This window comes from Branchiostoma lanceolatum, chromosome 8 (genome assembly GCF_035083965.1).
Source record: "Branchiostoma lanceolatum isolate klBraLanc5 chromosome 8, klBraLanc5.hap2, whole genome shotgun sequence".
Classification (NCBI taxonomy): Eukaryota; Metazoa; Chordata; class Leptocardii; order Amphioxiformes; family Branchiostomatidae; genus Branchiostoma; species Branchiostoma lanceolatum.
In genome coordinates this window covers 12,600,948-12,622,033 of record NC_089729.1, presented here as the reverse complement: position 1 = coordinate 12,622,033, position 21,086 = coordinate 12,600,948, and the positions used below count along the sequence as shown (strand labels likewise).

General features: G+C 38.1%; 1 protein-coding gene across 2 annotated transcripts in view; it reads right to left on the bottom strand.

Annotated features, from left to right (window-relative positions):
* Positions 1-20,307, bottom strand: part of LOC136439964 (extracellular serine/threonine protein kinase FAM20C-like) — a 30,757-nt gene extending 10,450 nt beyond the window's left edge. Inside the window, exons 1-3 of one of the 2 annotated variants that reach the window (XM_066435663.1) lie at positions 19,224-20,307; positions 5,853-5,933; positions 5,199-5,335 (exon numbers count right to left, since the gene is read on the bottom strand). In XM_066435663.1, the coding sequence (XP_066291760.1) occupies positions 5,199-5,335; positions 5,853-5,933; positions 19,224-19,786 (781 nt within the window). In that variant the 5' untranslated portion in view covers positions 19,787-20,307. The remainder of the gene's footprint in view (positions 1-5,198; positions 5,336-5,852; positions 5,934-19,223) is intronic. The other variant, XM_066435664.1, reaches the window with a different exon arrangement.
* Positions 20,308-21,086: the final 779 nt, after the last annotated feature.

Genomic DNA, 21,086 nt, shown 5'->3' with positions numbered 1-21,086 from the left:
CTAAATCTAATTTCAAAAATGACATTTAGCTAATAATAGTTAATACATCACAAGTTTTGAACTATTGATATGTAGCTTGTGTGTAAGAAAACATAAGAATTGTGCATATATCATACATTCTTCAGCTATACATGTATGTCTTTACTGATAATAATATGTATGTGTATACCCTGTTCAGGGTGCACCCAGTTTTGTGATGCAGATTGGAGGATGACAAATGTACAGTCCCCCAAAGGTCACACACTTGTCCAGGTTTCACACCTTCATTTTCATCCAGATGCTATAATCTCACTGGCAGGATGTCAGGTTTAGTGCCTTCCATCTAGGGATCAAACTATCTCTTATAGGAGTAGCCATCATCTAATATTACTTCCCATGACATGCTTATCTCTTAACTTTTAGCACACTGACGTACCCAATTCTCAGCAGAGTTAGGCAGCAGTGAGAAGGTTGATATTATATAATTTATCTACATGTATCTGCATTTCTTCATGATCTTGAGTGTGTGAGTACTAGTTCTTTTTATATTTGTACATGTCAAAAGATATTTCCTACAGATAGATAAATATCCAATTGTTTTCAGAAATGCATTTTCTTATTTGTCTTGCTTCTTCTTAAACACAGAAAACTTTCTGTGTTTGAGAAAAACATTTCGTCCACCAGTTAAGAATTTTTTTTCTTCAGTAATTTTTTCTTAGAAAATTCGTCTTGAAGTAAGATTATTAAAGAATTGGGAGAGAAAAATTCTAACATTTTCTTAAACATAAGAGAAATAATCTTGAAATCAATAAAAACAAGAAATTTAGACTACTAATGAATTTCTAGAAATTCGTGAGGCTAAAAATCTTGTTGAGAAATAGTTTCTTAATGTACAAATGTAAGAGAATAAGGAGAGTGTTCCTTGTGAGAATTTCCATGGGAGGAACCTGACTGATCCTTCAATTTTTCTTTCTAACTCATTCTTGAAATTCTTAATATAGAAAATTTGTCCACGAATTAAGAAAAACAAGAAAAACTAGAAAGACAAAAAAAAATATTTTTGTTAAGTGTAGCACTAACAGCCATCCTGTTTATCTTTTTCCACGTCTGGTTACATTTTTTCATGGTACAACATTACTACAAACACATAAGTGTGAAGAAGTTATAGATGTTTAGAGTATTCTGACAGTAACATCATACCCATTTTCAACTTCAGGTGCCATTACATATTATGCTACAGCTCTCCATCAAATTTCACAGATAACGCTGCATTACTCTAACAGTCTGTAAGGAACACATTACACTACAGTGGATTTGCTTCATGGGATGTTGCCACAGTTAAATAGCATGCATGCCTTTTATCTTAAGCTGGAATCGCATGTTTAGACGTCACATTGCGCCTCGTACCGTCAGATGTGGCAGCGAACCGTAACATCCTGTAAGGTTAAAGCAATAGTGGAAGAGTGATAAAGCATTTTACACTCCCTCAGGATCCTGTTTTCATACCTGCTCGGAAGATACCATCAAATGCGATATCAACAGACGTAAGCAGGATGTTCACGCTCACTAGACATGAAAAGGGTCACAGACAACCAGGAATAATGTTCTAAAATTACCCTGGAGGTTGTTTTCTGTAGACAGTGTGTCATATGAAGATGATCACTATCAGCAATCTACATGCATGGATATGGAATATGGAAAAATCCACTAAGTCTTGCAGCACTAGCCAAACATACTTGCGTTACAAATGGGTTTAGAGATGAACTTCACACATCCATACTTTATCGTAGATGACAATCCTACGCAATGCTAGCCACGGCAGGCACTCAAGTTGATGTACGATAACTCTTGAAATATTTGCAGTGGTTTTACTTTCGTGGCGCCTCTCCACTGTAAAATCATGACACCATGAATATGCGTTTTGTGCTACGGTATTGTGACAACATCGCAAAAACTTTCTTTACATTTCTTCCGAAAATTAAATCCCTGCGAAACTAAACGAATTTACAGTACAACACCTAGGAAACTTCAGGCATAGATAATATCAGTCTCAACCACCATGTATTACGAACTCTAAAATGTGTACAGGACTGAAGGAAGTCACTTTACGATAGAAGTCTTATCCCACGACGGGAAAATGGGTTTTTCTGCCGTAGGTGTAAATCAAATCTGATCCATACTGTCTTTAAGTGTCCACTAAACTTGTGTCTCGACAGCCGTCGTTTGTCAAAATGTTGCATGATTGTGGTACAAATTTGGCTTTTGAAATATTTCTGCTATTCTAAAAATCAAGTTGCATTTAATTTCCATTGTAACGTTGATCAAACTACCCTTGAAAAAAATTAATGTCCTTTTTTTGTGTTAACTGCAAAGTGTAATAAAAAATATTAAGGACATGAATTATACATTTGTAAAAAGAAGGAATATTCTTTGGCTGAACTTGTACATTTTGCACTTTCTCCTTTCCCACTTAAATCTACCTTGAAGATGGTAGAAAGTATTTCTGTTATCAAGAGGCACTATAGTGGTAGCATTAGTTTTGAAAGAAGTCCAAGAGAACAGCATGTGTTTCCACTTTAAAAGAGAGTATCCAACTGTATTTACATTTTGTACATGTACACATGTATAATGTATACATGTGTAACCTTATTCCACAGCTGTGCTTTGTATGTTGTAGTCTGGTGAAAAGTAGTAGCCCAGAAATGCCACCAGAGAAAAACAAGTTTTAATATGCTTGTGTCAAACAAACAGTCACCGACTGTATATAACATGTACACTTTGAGTCTTTTGATCTGTATTTCTTGAGTGTAGCAACTGTGGGGAAGATGTAAATCAACCCTGGCTAGCTTTCAGAAGCTAGATTGTCAATTTGCCAACCGCAGTCTTCTCATTTCGCAGGGCTTTAGACCATTGGTAGCCACCCTCGTCTGGACAGGAGAAACAATTTCAACAGCTTCTCCGGTAACAGACAGGCCTTCTATCCAATCAGTAGAAAGATTCAGTACATTGGAATAATTGGGTTATCTACCTGGGGTATGCATTAAACTTAGCCATGGCCCAATGGGAAGACTTAACCTTGAACCTCTATTTATTGCCGCTGGAGTCAATGATGAGGTCATGAAAACCGTTCAAGCATGTGATGAATATTGTCACCTTCGAAACCCAATGGCCTGGATTTGATACGCACGTATGCAATGCAACATTTGCTGGACAGGATGCTACCAAAGTCGTCTACTATAACTTTATAAGAGGGCTAGCCCAATTTTATACCATTACAAGATCACAGACTAGAAGGGAAAACAAGAATTGAAAAAAAGCCTGGCATTTACCGGTACTGGTACACGTACTTCTAATTTGTGGTGAGAAGATCGATATGTAATCAACACATGCAAAATTACTGCAATTAAAGTCACATCTGTCCCACTACGTTAAGTAGATACATTCGGTCATCAGTAATTAAAGATGGGTTACTTTTCTTTTCTGTGGAGTATCTATCTATATGACTGTACTTCTTAATTTGCAATGTAACAATTAAGTACATTCAATTAGAAACTGATTGTGGGCAATGATTAGTCTGTCATCTATACCCAGGGCTCGAAATACATTTTTGGAAATAGGTGCACTGGTGCACCCAACCAAAAAAATTATGTGCACAGAAAGAATTTTGGGTGCACCACATAAAATGAAGCTGAATGTCAGCAAAAAATATTAAAGTTTAACGCTCTTAAGAACTTAAATCTATAATTCTATAGCTAACTTCAAAATTTCGAACAAGACAGTAATACATGCATCAAACAAAGTACAACAAAGTTTATACCACTTTTTCAGGTACTTGGATGTTTTGCATACCAGTATACGATTATAGTACCTCTACCCCATAGCCTACAAAAAATATCTAGGTGCGCTGGTGCCCCAACAGTCAAAATTAGGAGCACAGCTCCAATTTTGGGTGCACATGCACCCAGTATTTCGAGCCCTGATACCTAAACATATAAAATGGAATAAGAAGTATTTGGCATTTCTATAACTGACAACAACAACAACAACAAAGTCTACAACACAATTCTACAGCCATTTCTAAAATGCCCTAATAATTATCTAGTATATGCAATGTAAACATGAACATGGTCAAATTTAATCTCCATACATGAAAAACGAATCTTCCCTCTCATTTCTTGGATAAGATCAGATTGTGCCATCTTATCCCAAGCTTTAGCTGTGACTCACAGTAGAGCAATTAAGATGGTGATTTGAGTGACTCTAGTGTGATGCTGACATCTTATCTCATCTGATGGTAATAGGGTCTTGAGCAGAGGTGGGTAGACTACTGATTTTGTGCGGAAACGAAGGGTTGTCATTAGCAGTGGCGGCAGACAGATCTGATGTCTACGCGTACGTCATGTCATAATGCACACCTCTTTGCGTTAAAAGAACTAGATTAGGTCGAGATCGAAGCGCAAAGCTGCTAGCAATTTTCCCTCTAGCTTGGCTTACTAAAATGTTACTGTATAACTGCATGGTAGGTCTTAAATATACAATGTCATGAATATAGAACAGTGGGCCAGCAAATTCTGTGAGAATCCGTACTTGTGGGCTTAGCTGTCTTTGGTGAACCAGGGTCAACCTCCTGTAGGCAGACTTATGGTGCAATACGATAATGATGGTATGCTGATACCACATTTAGTATTTAGGCTGTTCCAGGGAAAACGAAATAGGGTGTTCGCAGTCTTTCATGAATTATCGTGACGTATAAGTACAGTCTGCCATGTTGGATACTTAAACCTGGAGGTTTGTAAATTTGAATTAATGTAATTACAGTCTTTAGAGAGTTATGCAAAGCTATATATAGATCTGAATCTTTCAGGTTCAACCAACCAGTGTGGCGGCTGTGACATCACATGCTTAACACTTAAATGCCATGTTGATTTGATTATTGTGAATGACATCAACGAACATCAATTTTCTTCCGTTTCCCCCCAAAAAAAGTTATAGGCCATACTGTAAATTGTAAAAAATGAGAAAATACAATAGTCAGATGATGTTGTAAATTGCAAAAAAAATATTTCGGAAATTTTTTTGCCAAACTTGTTTAATTTGCACTCTTGCATCAGTTTTGCGGTCCTCAGAAGATGTCATCCATATATCAAATCAACATGGCCATAACAAAAAAGAAACAGATTGAAGCTGCATTTGCTTTGGAAAAAATGACGGATACATACCGACATACGTCACCTCCTGGGTGCGTATGGCTTTTAGCACCTCTTCCACGTTGGGGTCGTTCCTTGCATATAGTGAGTACCTGGTGATGCCGTACTGTAACAGACGCCAGGGCTTCTTTTCGTGAAGAACTTCCTCGCTAAAGAAACGGTAGGACAGAAGAAATCACTTTACAACACGATGCAAAATACGCTCAATTTCTTAATAAAGAAAAAAGATAAATCTTGTCACCAGGTACTGTAAAAGGGGAAACTTTTATGTTTGCATTTTTTGCTGCGACCTCTTCACTGCAAACTTGAAAGCACCGCAAAGATTTCCTCTTTACAGTAAAACCCTGCATTATAGCAGTTTCAGGCACGAACTTAAAACCACCGCGCACTCCATTTTCTCCCTATAGCAAAATTAAATCCATTGAAACATTTCCCATTTTACTGTATCACCATGCCTCTACCACCAAGTTATTCATAACATATCACCACATAACACCACCAACCATTCCTATATATGCCGGTTTAAAACATACAATGTCATGCAGTTTTAAGCTAAAACCCAAGAGAGCACCAAAGGATTGTTTGAAAAAAGATCTGGAAGATTAAATATGTTATCCACCAAATCAGCAGTCAAGAAGGTGTAAGGTGGCTGAAATGGATGGATACCTTTTGTATTTTGGTGCAGGTAGATCTTTTTCCTTGCTTTTTTTAATACTTTTGGAATGATGATGCTTTTTATGTGAATGTCTGTAATGAAGTAAAGGGCACAATTCATTGTATGACTATGACAGTAGTAAACTAAACAATGATTTCTTAGAATGCTCATCAAGTACATGTATATAAAAAGAATCAGGCTTCCATCAATAACGTTATTAGACATACAGTCAAACCTGTATTAGCGGTCACCTTTGCATAGCGGCCACCTGCCCATAGTGGTCACTTTTTGTCGGTCCCTTGGATTTTTCCCATTGACATAAGCATTAAGAATTAGGCTATAGCGGCCACCTGTCCAACGCGGTCGCGGCCAGACGATTTTCGGTCCCGCGAGTACAGTAACACTGCCGATAACGGTCACGGCGCGCCGGTAGAAGCCGCATCGCCACCGCACGCCGGGTTCAAAATCTTCATTTTTTCACGCAGTTATCAAATTTATGCGGCCTCAACTGGATAGGATCATAATAAAGAAAACCAGAATGTTTTATCTTTGTTAGAAAATCCATGGTTTGACGCGAAGTCAAGTATAGTTTTCTTCACATGTACATCGTGGTAAAATTGACAATTTCTGTGCATTTCGACTGGACAAATATTGCGGCAGCCTTTTGGAAAATACAACCCACACATGTACCTGATGCGGTAAGTTCGTGAAATGTTTGAATGCCGGCCCAATTTCCGTTTTCACCGGGAATTTATTCAAATTGTGCTCAAAACGTGTTTCGCGCAATTTTCAAAATGGCGCTGATACAAACTGGATAGGTAGCAGCATAAAGGATAACGGAAGACACCACTGTTACGGAGGTATAATATACTAAATTTATTTTGCTGCAAAGTATCACAGAGGATAATTACTCAACCAAAAGCTTCAAAATGAATGTGGATAATACTGCTATGATGTAAAATTTGGGCTGTTGCAATTTTTTGAAAAGACAAAAAGCATTCAAAAGAGCGATCTTCTTCTGAGTACCCTATTAGCATAATGGTAGATGCTGATCAACACAAGCCACAACAAGAGACTGAGGAAAATTGTCGCCACGATTTTATGTTTGAAAACGGTCGAAAACGAACAGTAAGTGACAACTGAGCAACATGTATTTTGTTCTTAACTAACTAGGAGTAAAAGAACAACAATCGAACTTCTAAAATGTGCCTTACCTGTTTACATGTGTACTGTACGGTGAATAAATGTATCTCAGTGGGTACTGAAAATATGTGTCACTCGTGGTCAATTAATCGATATTTTCTCCATAGCGGCCACCTGTTCTTAGCGGCCAGTTTTGGCCAGTCCCTTGAGTGACCGCTATAGACAGGTTTGACTGTACATTCAACTTTGACTAAAAGCAGAAAAGGCTACTAAAAGCTACTAAAAGCATAAAAGGGCCTACTGGGCAGCTTAAAGCACTGAAATTGCATTTGGGTACAATATTACAAATAGACTCAACAAAATTTCACTACATAACAGATTAATACCAAGTTTTTATATGAATCAATCGATAAAGAATTGTCACCACTATCGTAAATTCTTGTTATTTACAGCCCCATCCTTTGGAATAATCATGACTAATAGAATTAAAACAAAAATCAATTACCCTTCCAAGATGATGTGATAAAATATACAATATACAACTACAATGGATTTGATGGCCCTTGAACGTAATGACTTACATTATTCATTTTATACTAAATTATAAGTAAATATGAAACTAGAGTTTCACAACCTCATACCTTTGCCAAATGATGTTAACCTGTTAGACGACAGTGACATATCATAAATGTTTCTCATTGATTATGCAAATAAGGTCCTCATTTGCAGCTGCTAGAGGGCCCAAACCAACAGGACTTAATCTCCCTCCAAAAAGCTATATACCACTCAAAAATTATGATCATAGTGCAACATGTATATCCAGAACACAAAATATCAAAACTGGACGTTCCGCTGCAGTACTTTAGAAAGTTGCTAGGGTGCCCAAAATCAAGACCTACACGTACCTACATACGTTATCGTGTTCACACAATAATACACATATACGTTCACACAATACACACACACACATACATACATACACAGACACACACACATGCAAAAACATATCTTTCTTGGCGAAGGTTACGTGTATAACGGCATTGGGCTCAGCCAAGTCAAGGATGTCCTTACACAGTTACAGAAGGGTTCATGCACACATGTTGAGCAGTGACACAACACAGCTTTGCTCAAGATGCATTCCCCAAATAATTTCTGATAACAAAGCAAAAGGCAGGAGCTTAACTAGATGCAGATGGTGGAGGATTCCCCAATGAAGAGAATTACTGTTAAAAGGTTTGGCTCTGACTCAAGCTCAAGTTCAAAGTCAACTCATGGTAAGGTTGACTCATCAGATAAAGCCTAAAGCCTACATGCTTATAACATTGCCATTTTTCTTAGTTTCAGTAGTACATGAAGTACGTGTACATGTAATATGAAAATTCAGTTTCAACATACAGATGAAGGCTGAAAGGAAAAATCTTTCCACAAGACATAAATATTATGTATACACAGATATGAAATTGACAGGAGTTAATTACGCCCAGCTAAGTACCCGAGGCATCTAAAGATATCTAATATCCTGGTGTGTACATACATGTACATACTGTAAATTACTACATGTAGCTAGTAACTGATAAAAGTTAACAGGGACTTAATTAATTTTGCAGTACAAGGGAAAAGGAGGTGTTCACAGTGTTTTATAGGTTCAACGGGTTAAAAAAAGTGTTAGTTTAATATCATATAATCAACAAGAGTTCTACGACCTCATACCTTCGCTAAATGATTTTGACCTTTATGACTGACGTATTAGGAGTGTTTTTCATCAATCAAAAATCATACCAGTTGATCCTCCTCACCCAAATAACATAAGTTGTCCAAACCTCCTTGTTATGATTATGAGCTTAACAAAGAAGGTTATGCTAACATTTTTCATCAATAATGCAAATAAGCTCCTTATTAGCATAATTTGATTCAATGGTGTTCACATTCACACAACTTCTAAATGCAACAAGTATGAAATTGCCGTTATTTACTAGTATGGAATGATAGTAGTTTCTCATGAATTATGCAAATTAGGCCTACATTTGCATAATTTCTATCTATTGACATTCCTCTCTTCCTCAGTTACAAATGTCACATATTTGAATAGTCATATCATGGAACACAGCAGGTTTTTAAAATTGCCTCATTAATTATAATCTGATTTGCATAATTATCATCCAATCATACAAAGCATCACATAAGCTATCTACATACCAAAAATCATGACCATCCATCAAGCCCATCGAGTTATATCATTTTCTCATTAATTATGTAAATGAGGTTCTCATTTGCATAGCTGATATCTATTAATATTTCTCTCTTCCTCAGTTACATATGTCACATGTTTGCGAGTCCTATCATGGAAATTGATGAATGTATAAACTTTCCTCATTAATTATGCAAATTAGTTACTGATTTGCATAATAAGTATCCAATCATGTACATCATCGCTCAAGCTATGTACATGCAAAAAATCATGACCTTCCATCAAGCCCTTCTTGAGTTATTCCCTTTCAAAGTCTGAAGCAAAACCTACCCCTGCAGTTCCAAAAAAGTTGCTAGGGGGCCCAAACCTATACCACTTACTCTCTGCCCAACGAGCTATCTACCACTCAAAAATCAGTTCCATAGCATGTCCACAACACGAGATATCATAACAGGAAGTTCCACTGCAGTACCGTAACAAGCCGATAGGGGGCCCAAAATCTAATCATTTTCAGGTTTCATCGAGACCTACCAACATACCAAATACCAAGACAATCCTTCCAAGAATTCTCGACTTATCGTGTTCACTAACAGACACACAGACATGCTCGGTATTCCCATGCTGTGGCACTGCATTAATGACTGTTCTTACTCATATAAGGCCGTGTATATCCAACTTTGGTCAAAATTTGTATGTTTCAGTCTTTTAATTGGTGTAAGGAGATATCTTTGTGGTTTGGTTTCACATGCTCCGAGTGGACTCTTCCAGGCTGGGAGTAGGTCAAAGTTGACGATTGTTTTCGTCTGTCAGCTGTTACGAGAGAACGAGCTGGTCAACTGTCTATTTTCTTTGCATGATTCTAAAGTAGACAGATGTGGCTTTCTGGTGCATAAGAATTTTGGGGGCTTGCAATTAAGGTGAATCCTTTTCTGAGCCCTTGTTTTAGTGCTTTAAAGCATTACTGCCTATATGGGCAAGTCTATCTCTTGTATCTGCCCTACAGCTGGCTGATAGCCAATTTGTCCCTGGCAGTAACTGACGTTTCCTGCCTGCCTCATGACCCCTCATGACCAACTTTGCACCCATTTACCCGTGTCAATATCCCCTGAAACAATACAGCCCACACGTCGCAACCAGAAAGCATAGTATGAGCATACAATCTAACACATTTTTACACTTTTCTCGTTAATTATGCAAAACACTTCGCCCAAAATCTAATCATCTTGAGATTTCCCACATACACACCGACACACCAAATACGACAACAAACCATCCAGGCGTTCTCGACTTATTCTGTTCACTAACAGACACACAGACAAGCATCATCGAATAACCTACTCGACGAAACCATTCGTCGCGAAGGTAATAATAATGCAAAATGTTGCAAGACATACATGTATGGATCATGCATGTATTTGCTTGTACAGTGGGATGATCGAGTTCAGGAGCTTGTGATCACAGTGAAAACTGCAAACGTACATGACTTGTAGTTGTATTGCACAATTATAAAACCACTGCCAATATTTCTTAATGTAGAATCTACAATACTGAATTTCACTTTATTCGGCATGAAAATTTCACGGTGTAAGGAAAATGGACATTTTCACGGAGCTTTAACTTCACGGTGGCACCAAGTGATTTACTGAACGGATGTGTGAAGGAATCATAAATAATTACTACTGTTTTTTTCATGATGATGATAAGAGGTGACCGTAAAAACAGTGAACATAAAGTTACAGTGAAAGAAACAAGAATTACTTGTAACTACTGAAGGGTCTGGATGAACATCAATAAAGTTAGAAGTGAGCTTTCCTGTATCTAACTTGCACCACATGAACTGACAGTGATACTGATAGCCCTTATCAGTCTGCCCATTATCTCAAACAGATGCCTGATAGCCTTGTCTGTCTCTCAAGATCTGGTCATTACAGCCTACTGGAACCTCTTAACACTGATGATAACAGTCTCACTTCAAGTCCTTTGTCAATGTCAATGGAACTCACTGTAGGTTATCCATCCAAAAAGTTTTCAAGCCTCTAAGGCAGGCAAATTGAGACCATATATTGTCATTATTACAGATGTAGAATGTTTAGAAGAAGAGAATTCAGGATGTGCGTCAAAATTTCTTTCAGTAAATGATGTGACGTACCATCTCTGTCATTATAACATAACATAATGTTGTACTTTCAGAGAACTTCATTAAATGATGATCTATACAGTGTAGTATAATTATAAAGACAACGCACCACAGAGAACAACAGACGATAACCCGGAGAGCTAACATACAAATTGTATACTGTACATGCCGGCCATGTGTAAGAAACACAAAATTTCAAGTTCAAGATCAAGATAGGCAGAATTCTGGATCCAATCCTTTGCTGACGTAAATACACAAGGACAAGGCAGGAAATACCAAGTACTATACTACAAACAGTTTCAGAAAGGATGAGGAGCTGACTCAGTATTAAACACAACAGTTCATCTTACATGTATGTCAGAGATCAGATACATACAATGTAAGGTACACAACAGTTTCTCAAAAACATCTGGCAATACCTTCAGCTTCAATTTGGATGTTTGCCTGTCCTCGTAATGTCCCAATGGACACAGCCTTCAACTTCCTGAGTTTTTCTGAGAATCTACTAAGCTTTTTACATCCGGTAGTTTCTGTTCAAGTATGAGATGATGTACTGCAATTCACTTTATCTTCACGGTAGCAAAACTTCACAGTGTAAGGAAAATGGACATTTTCAATGAACTTTAACTTCACAGTGGCAGCAAGTGATTTACAGAACGGATGTGTGAAGGAATCATAAATAATTACAACAGGTTTTTCACAGTGATGATTTTAAGTTCACAGAACAGAGGTGACCATGAAAACAGTGAATATAAAGTAACAGTGAAAGAAACAAGAATTATAGTGCTCTTTGATTTGGACTTAAAAGCTTAATAATGAAGTAGAGAGAGAAATGTGATTTGTGAGGGTCTGCATGGTTATTATCTGACTCTGAGAGACATACATGTAGCAAGTTCTTTAATTTTAATGTACCGTTAACTGCCCGGACTAATTCAACGTTAAGCGTTGTCAGTAAATTATTTGTGACGCATAATTGGGCACTTTCATTCCATGTAGCACGTCAAGTGTTAATATCAAGTATTCTTCATATCTATTTTTTCTATGGAGTTATTGACAAATTATGCCGGATTGCCCAAAAGTCACGACCGCAAGTTTTCGGTTATTTCTTTGCTTGTACTTGTGGCCTAGTTTTATCAATCACAGTAACCAAATCTAGCGCAGTGTGTATATGATTCGCGCATCAATTACAGTTGTATAGTTACACTTTGCAAAGGGTTGCCTGTCCTCCTAAATTTACCATAAAGCATTGCCAAGTCCACCAATGCAGACCCTCAAATGTATATCATTTCCATATATCGGTATGGACCAAAATGTAATATCTTGCAGTTCAGGCTTAAAACCTAGTTACTAGTAGAGAATTAGTAGAAATCATAAAGATAAACTTTTTAATGAAGTACAGAATGATGATAATCAAAGTCTGAGACTTACCCATGAGAATTTTTTCGATTAATCCACATTTTTACTGCTGTTTATTTATTTGCAAGTCAAGGCTGATTTACAATATGATTGATGTGTTCATGATCAGCAACATTGACTAAAAAGTAAGATAACATATCTAAATGTAACTCAAGGAATTTCTGCAATTTAAGGCTGTATGAAAAACGTTATCCCTTATAACTTTGCCTACAGCACTACGAGTAAATGATTGGAAGAGTCTATTACCATGCACACATAAAATGTGTATATTATCTTTACTGCAGCCATTTTACGGCACACTATAGCATAAGGAGACAATGCTGTGTTGCTGGAATTAAAATGTATGCATTATGTAAACATGGGGCAAGTCTGACTTTTTTTACTGAGTTTTTACAAGCCCAACCAAATAAAATTGTAAGACCATAGAGTCATACTGCTTTTTTTCATATCAGACCAATTCAATAAGGGGATTGATTGGATGTCATAATTCAATTCAACATAATATTCAATACCACTGCAGTCTAATAATATACAGACTGTATTTAGAAAAAGCTGCACAGTACACACCCACTCATTGATTAGCTCACTGACATTTATTGACTGGTTTATTGGAATGTAAACCTCTTGGTGAGAAAATCAGAGAATTGGCAGTATAAGTACATAATTAATATTGCTATTATTTCTATAATTGGTATACTTAATTATGGTACAAAGGTATAACATTTCTATCATTACAGTTTATCAATAAATCTGCTTATTTGTCATTCATTATCATTCATACTTCTGTGAAGTTCTGTCACATTTATAACTTTGTGTACATGTAGGTCTTGACTACTACATTATAATATTAAAGTTAGACACCTTTGTTCTCAGCACTCAGTTTTCCTCCCTTTTCTAAATTTTCTACATTTTTGCTAAAAATGTCTGAGACAATAGGATGGTTGGCCTCACTCAGCGCAATTTTTACAAGCCATGACTACAGTAGTGTTGAACCCTTCATTACCCTCTATTACACAGCAGTGGGCATGACAAAAACCAGCTCAACCACACACTCAAATCCACCTCGCCTTGTCCTCAAGGGGACAGGACCACAAGGTGGCTAAGCTGGATTGGATTCAAAATGTCTTGCAGAGTTGAATGTTTTCCATTTGTGATAACAACAACAACATGGAGAGGGCAAAGGAAGGACTCCGATTACACATGTGGCCTTCAGTGATGCAATGTGTTTACATGAAACAGCTGGTATGAACTGGTATCTTGCTGAGACAGCTTGCCGAAAAGTGTAGACTCAGTAGTCCTACCAAACTTAGTACAAAATGTAGTCTATACTGTCACGTCTTATAGTTACATATATACTAGTATTTTCATGCAAATCAATGTTTCATTTGTATAATTTGTAATACAGCACAAAGAACAAAGATTATGTTAATATTTATCCAAAAAGTAAATATGTACAATACTACAAATCTATAGATAGAAATCCTTATCTACATGTAAGAACATAACAGTCTGTATATTAATGTTTCCCCATTGCATGAAAAAATCAGGACACATACTTGTACATGTTTTGTACATGTAAGAGAACCATTACAGGAAAAGTAGTTTATCAAATGGACAGTGCTGAAACAAAAACCGTAAATTTATTTCATTTCTTTTCAAAAACAATTATTGGCGGAGTCATGGTTTAGTGGGAGAGAGGCATGTAGCAAATATACTGCGTATATTTCAAGATTTACTGTAAATGTAATAGTTTCCATCCACAAACTGTATGACAGATTTGGCATGCAGGGGCCATGGCAACACCGAACCGTAAATTACATCCTCTCTCTAACAGATACTTACGGTTTACCTCAAATACCACCGGGCGCATGGATGGACTTAGTAACGAAGAAAAATCTTTTCTCCATTTAGATGTTACAGTAGCACATTCTTTTATACCCGCCGGACAGCAATAAAAGTAAGGGAAGCACTAAAGATCGACCCTGCCGCAGACTTATGGTGCATTTAAGGGCATTGCTGCATCTCTCTTTGCCATTATTGGGATAAAAACAACAAATCTTAAATCCCAAGAAGTGCTGGCTTAATCCCATACACTAGCAGATCATTTATAAACAGCTCCATGGACAGGTTGCTGTGGGGTTTTCAAAAGACTGCTAGTGATTTGTACACAGGCTGGTATATTCTAGATCACCCGAGGTACCAGCCCGACTGAGGCTTGGCCGTTGGGCCATCCAATGCAAATTGTGCCAGAAGTGAGTAACTTTGGTGTCCTCGAACAAAATATTCAGCATCAATTCTAACGTCCGAATTAAGTATGTATTCAAAGTGGCGCACGCAAGTGTGTTCGAACGATTCTATATAGACGCCTGTATGATATGAAGAGAAACCTGTGTGATATCCCAAATACGGCTAGCAATATGCAACAATCTTATAGTTATACTTTCAGAATTATTTCATCTTCTTTCTTGGATTAGAACGTCAATGCGCATCATGCTGCAGGCAAAGGGTAGTGCTTTTTTATCTACCAAAATTTCAATTATCACCTAGATAATCAAAGTCAAAGTCTGTACAAGTATGTCCATAAATAAAATGATTCTCTATAGCTAAATCTTGGCGGTTTTGATGACTTTTATTTTCACAGTTTTCATGGTGACCTGTCCAGCATGAATTCATGACTCCGCAAATATGCATTATATATATATATATGTATATATATATATACATGTACTGGCTATTTAGAGAAAGAGAGAGAAAGATAGATAGATAGATACAGTAGATAGATAACCGTCCTGGATTCTAGGACAAGGGACAGAGGTTGGAAATAAACTAAAATGAAAACAGCTGGGGATAATCATAGGTCTAATAGACAACAGAGAAAAGTTCCTGAAGGCATATGTGTTAATGTTAAAATCATTAACATCTGTGTTCTGGTATTTGGGACAAGGCCACTTTGAAACAAAAGTACAAATATATATATGTCATGTACATGGTAACAGCTGGACAAAATACTGCTGAAAAATGTCTGTAATAAGGTTACTTACTGTTACATGGCACATTAGTCACCGGATATGTTTGAGTGTGTAAATGTAATGATAAGGAGATATATTGATGTAAAGATGAGGACTGGGGGATTTGTGACGATTATGGTAAGGTACTTATCTGGGATTGAAGAGGAAGAAATACACTAATTTAAATTTTTACAAGACTTCTTACAAAATAATGCACGATTATGATTTTATGCTACGTACGCTGATCTTGTGGCTATAGATAACTACATGTAGTAAGAGGAATGATACTATTTTTGATAGTTGGTGGATGTCCACATCCCTTGTACGATTGCAGAAAGAAGCTTAGACAAAAAACGACATAATAAAAACCGACATTCTGCCGAAATGACATAGCTCTACACAAGCCAAAGGTCAATGACCCATACTTAGCAAAGTCAAAGTAGACACTTGTAGAGTGGAACATTTTGTACAGCAGAGCTTCATCATAAATTTCATACAGCAGAACACAGTGTAAGCAAAATCATGTCGATGATAATTTTAACCTTCTCCCTGCTGCCTAACTCCGTAACCAATAGGGAATTGGGTGCCAAACAGCTAAATCAGTGTGCCAAAGGTTAAAATGCTTGGAGTTAGATCAATAGATTTGCAACAGGTAGTTTGATGCACTACATCAGTACATGTCTTAGACCAGTCACCAAAGGGCACGCTGGCTTTACAACAGAATACAGATATATGGTACTAATATATGGAAGCTGGTGTGATAAACTGAAGGGCGGTTGAACAATTTACATTGTACTAGTACTAGTACTGGTACTGGTACAGGAATTCGCCTTGGGCATAAAAAAAGTGTCAAAGTTCATCAATTCAAAGATACGATAAGATATAGAATTATCAGAACTTCAGAAGTGCCCCAGTCAATTGTACAGTCGTTGCATACATGTACATCATACCAACAGCTGAATGGGTGAGTAGATTAGGATAAGCCGACATTATACAAGGTTGTCATAATCTAATACAGCTAAGGTGGCAAATGCTCACAAAGGCTGAGGTAATCTTGTTAACCTTTTGCTAGGACACATCTCTCTGCTTGTACCTGTGAGAATTGGGTCACCCCAAGCCTTGTACCTGTGAGAAAGAAGCACTCAAAAGTCTCAAACAAAACACAACAACTCATTTCTGGCACTCTAACTTCACATTCAATATAACATCACATTTTAGTGAATGATTGATTGAGCCTATGTAAAAAAAAGGGGGGCTGACTGTAGATGTCTAGCCTCCCTCCTTCACCCTGTATAAATGTCCCCAGAGAATTCACTTAAGGGATGTATTTTCAAGGTTATCCTTCCAATCATTGTATTACAAGCTTGACCTGGCACCTCTAGGATTAAATTGACAGAGTGTCTGGTACATACTGTAAATTCACTTCTTTTCGCGGGGACTTAATTTTGCAGTGGAACAGAAAAAGGAGGTTTGTACTATGATGTGGTTGATTCAACTCTGTTGAGTGTTGTACAGTGGTAATGAAATTTGGAAACATGCACACATTCGCAGTTTCATATGATCACGGTGGACTGAGGTCACTGCGATATCGTGAAAATAAAACCACCGTGAAGATTTCAAGATTTACAGTAGTACCAGTGTTACATGTCTGACAAAGCGGATACAGTAAATAGGCACCTGTATTCCATACATGTACACGTGTGTTGTCTGGTTGTCTGATCATTCAAGGCCTCCTGATCCTATTCATACCCATGGTGTTACTGCTCCAACAACTAATTAAGGGTTAATGACCCGCCCCGAGGTGTATATGGTGTCATAACGCCTGGCCATGTCCTCGTTCAAGATTCAAGGAAGAAAGATAACTTGGATGTTATCTGAAATGTCTGACTCTTAAGAAAATGTGGCCAATTTTACTTGATTTATTTTGTATTATGTACATGTTATATTCTACCTGGATGTCTAACCTTCATTGATTAACCAGATTTAGGTGAAAAGCTATGACCTGAGCTTGCAACACATTACAATTGTGTTTTTCGGACTATGCCCAGCCTTATCTGATTTATTATCAATGTCATGTGCAGTGGGGTGAACGTGATCAGGCCCGGTCGGGTATTTACAGTACATAGTCTGCAGTTTAATACCTGAGTACGTGGCACATACTAGTACTGTAATTCATGCCACGTGCAGTGTCTAAGTTCACGTTTTTACTATATTTACATTTTACATTTAAATCAGAACTTTAAACATTAGAACAATGAAGCCCGTATCTCACTGGAACTGCAGCATGTTGGCGACCTCGCTGCGACCTGGTGATTTGACACTCTGAGCTCTCAATGAATTTCATCGATAAAAAAAGAATTATTTTATGTCTGATTTGCTGTCTTTGTAGTCATACTCATATGTTTTGTATGATATTTCCATTACAAAGTCAAGGGTAATACAAATCTAGTTTAGGATGCAGCAAGGTCACCAACGGGTCCAGTAAGATAAGGGCTTAACATTAACCTTCATATATATAACTTTCATATGTACTTTTGCTCGAATTTTTGCAGGAGGCATATTCATGAAAAATACAAACTGTATATATGTATATGTACGAATTTCGAGGGCCTAGCCTGCAAATTAAACTTAAAGAAACCTTGGATATGCTAACTTGAATGTTCATAGTGTCGCATCTTAATATTAAACAAATAGAAGTTAAAAATTGGTTGAAATAGCTGTTGCAAATTGTATGTTGAAATACCTTCTTTCTCAGTAAAATAGTTGCACCTGTACAAATATGTTCCCATATGCATGCACACGCAAGGACACGTACACACACATGCAGGCATGCACACACAGACACACACACACACACACACACACACACACACACACTCACAAACACACTCACAGGCATGCACACACACACACAACCGTGCACACACACACACATACACACTCAAAGACATGCACACACACACACACACACAGGCATGCACACACACACACACACACACACACACACACACAAAGCCTGCGCGCACACACACACACATATGCAGACACACACACACAATTGCACATACTTGATCATGCACACATGCTCGCACACATACTGAGCACACGTATGCACACGCACACGCACAGCACACACACACACACACACACACACACACACACACACACATAAAACGCCAACACCCTAGCAGTTTACTGAGAAGATCTACATGTATATAATTTACAACTGTGTGTTGCTCAATCTATCCTAAGTGGTTCATATTGGCAACCTCCCTATGTTTACTTTTCACAAAACTGCTGATGTAGGAAAAGTGCTGCCAACTAACAAACATATCACAGTTGCTCAAACACATGCCTATAAATCTTAACGTTATAATAAATAAATTTGATACAGTGTATCTTAGAATAGAATACTACCAAAAGCAAATCAGATTCTTAGGTTAAAGAGATATTTTAGGGTAAAGTAGAGAATGAAAAAAGAAGGTCATACTTTTGTTCTTCTCCGCTGTTTTCGTCCAACTTGATATGTTTTCTCTCTTCTGCCGTAGCATGTAGCCACCTAGCCGGCTTTAGAAGATAGTCTGATGTTGAAACACGTTCTGGTATTCTGTATAAAGGGTGCTTGTACAGATTTTTCAGCTTCGAGCCGGTATATTTTGGCTGGGAAGTCCTGTTTTCCTGGTCGTTGTTGTGTTGTTTATGCTCAACCGTTAGCGAGACTTGTCGTCCCAGGATTTTGTTTTTTTCTTGGGGTCCCTTTTCTGGAGATTTGTTAGGATGTTGTCCCGAATTCATAGCACTGAAGCCGTTACTTACGTTGCTGTTGACGCCGTATTCTTCGTTCAAGAGTTTCTTGTTGCCTGGTCCCACTACGGCCTTCCCTCCGTACCGGGACGTCACGGCACCCTGGGCGGCGCGACCCGCGCCCTGCCCCGCCGCCGGATCCGCCGTGAACTCGACGGCAACGCGGAGGTTTCCGTTCAACACCAGCAACCCACAAGCCACCAGCGTCGTCAACATAACCCCCGTGACCAACCTTGCTTTCAACTTCATGGTTTCTGACCAAGAAATTTCCACAAAACACGGAGAAACCAGAGATAATTTTGTCCTTCAGCAGACGATCAGGCTTAGCTGCCTGGCCGGCGAGTTGGTTCCTATCGTCTGATCTCTAATCCCGCGCTCTCACGGTCGCCCGGCCACGCTCAGCTTCACACAAAAATGATGGGTTTATCTAATAACACAAACAAGATTCTGAGGAAAACCCGAGCGCTGTGGACGTCAGACAAGAAGAATGTCGAAGTTCTTCCAGCAGCCGAGCCTATTTTCTTCAAGCTTGCCAAACGACATCGTGTGGTGTGCACGTCTGAGGCACAGGGTCGTCTGAATCCACCCCGGGGTTTATACCGCGCCTTTTTTATCTCGTGCTCACCGCTCTAACAAAACACGGAACTTAAAATCCATCATAACAACATCAAAGCAAGAATCCGACGCCACATAGCTATAGTTTGAGATCTCTATTCTGTAGTTGTGGTGCTGGAACTGGTAGTTTGTGAAGATGTGGGGTGTGTTTTTTGTCCAAGCTCACTTTTGACTTTTGACCCTGTGACAATGCGTGCTGATTGGGTAAGGGGTGCGAGCACACTCGTCACTGGGCATTGTGAAATTTATTACTTGTTTAATGCTCATATTGCTATTTTGAAGGCATTTTATTTCTGTGCTATCATGTAAAATGTGCCGAGATACATCTCCAGCTGATGTCACACCTTCATTTTATGAGTGGTCCACTGGCAGTTTGTGAAGATGTGGGGTAGGTTATATTTTTTGTCAAAGCTCACTTGTGACTTTTGATCCTGTGACAATGCGTGCTGATTGGGTAAAGGGTGTTATCACACGCGTCATTTGTAAATTGGGCATTGTGAAATTTATTACTTATTTAATGTTAATATTGCTGTCTTAAAGACATTTTATTTCTGTGTCATGAGCGGTCCACTGGTAGTTTGTGAAGATGTGGATGGGGTGTTTTTTTTGTCCAAGCTCACTTTTGACTTTTAAACCTGTGACAATGCGTGCTGATTGGGTGAAGGGTTCGAGCACACTCGTCACTTGTAAATTGGGCATTGTGACATTTATTACTTGGTTATAGTGTTATGTTACGTTGCTCTTTGTAAGAAATGTTGATGCCACTCTTTCATTTTCATGGGGTGGTTAAGACAGAAAAGAGGGGTTAATCCAATAATACAAACAAATGAATTGGATTATGGGCACCGTTAGTAACGTAACGTAGCACTACTGTAACGTTATCTAGTGTAATCTCGTCCATGGCCACTTTGTGATTTGTTACTGTTCGCCGAGA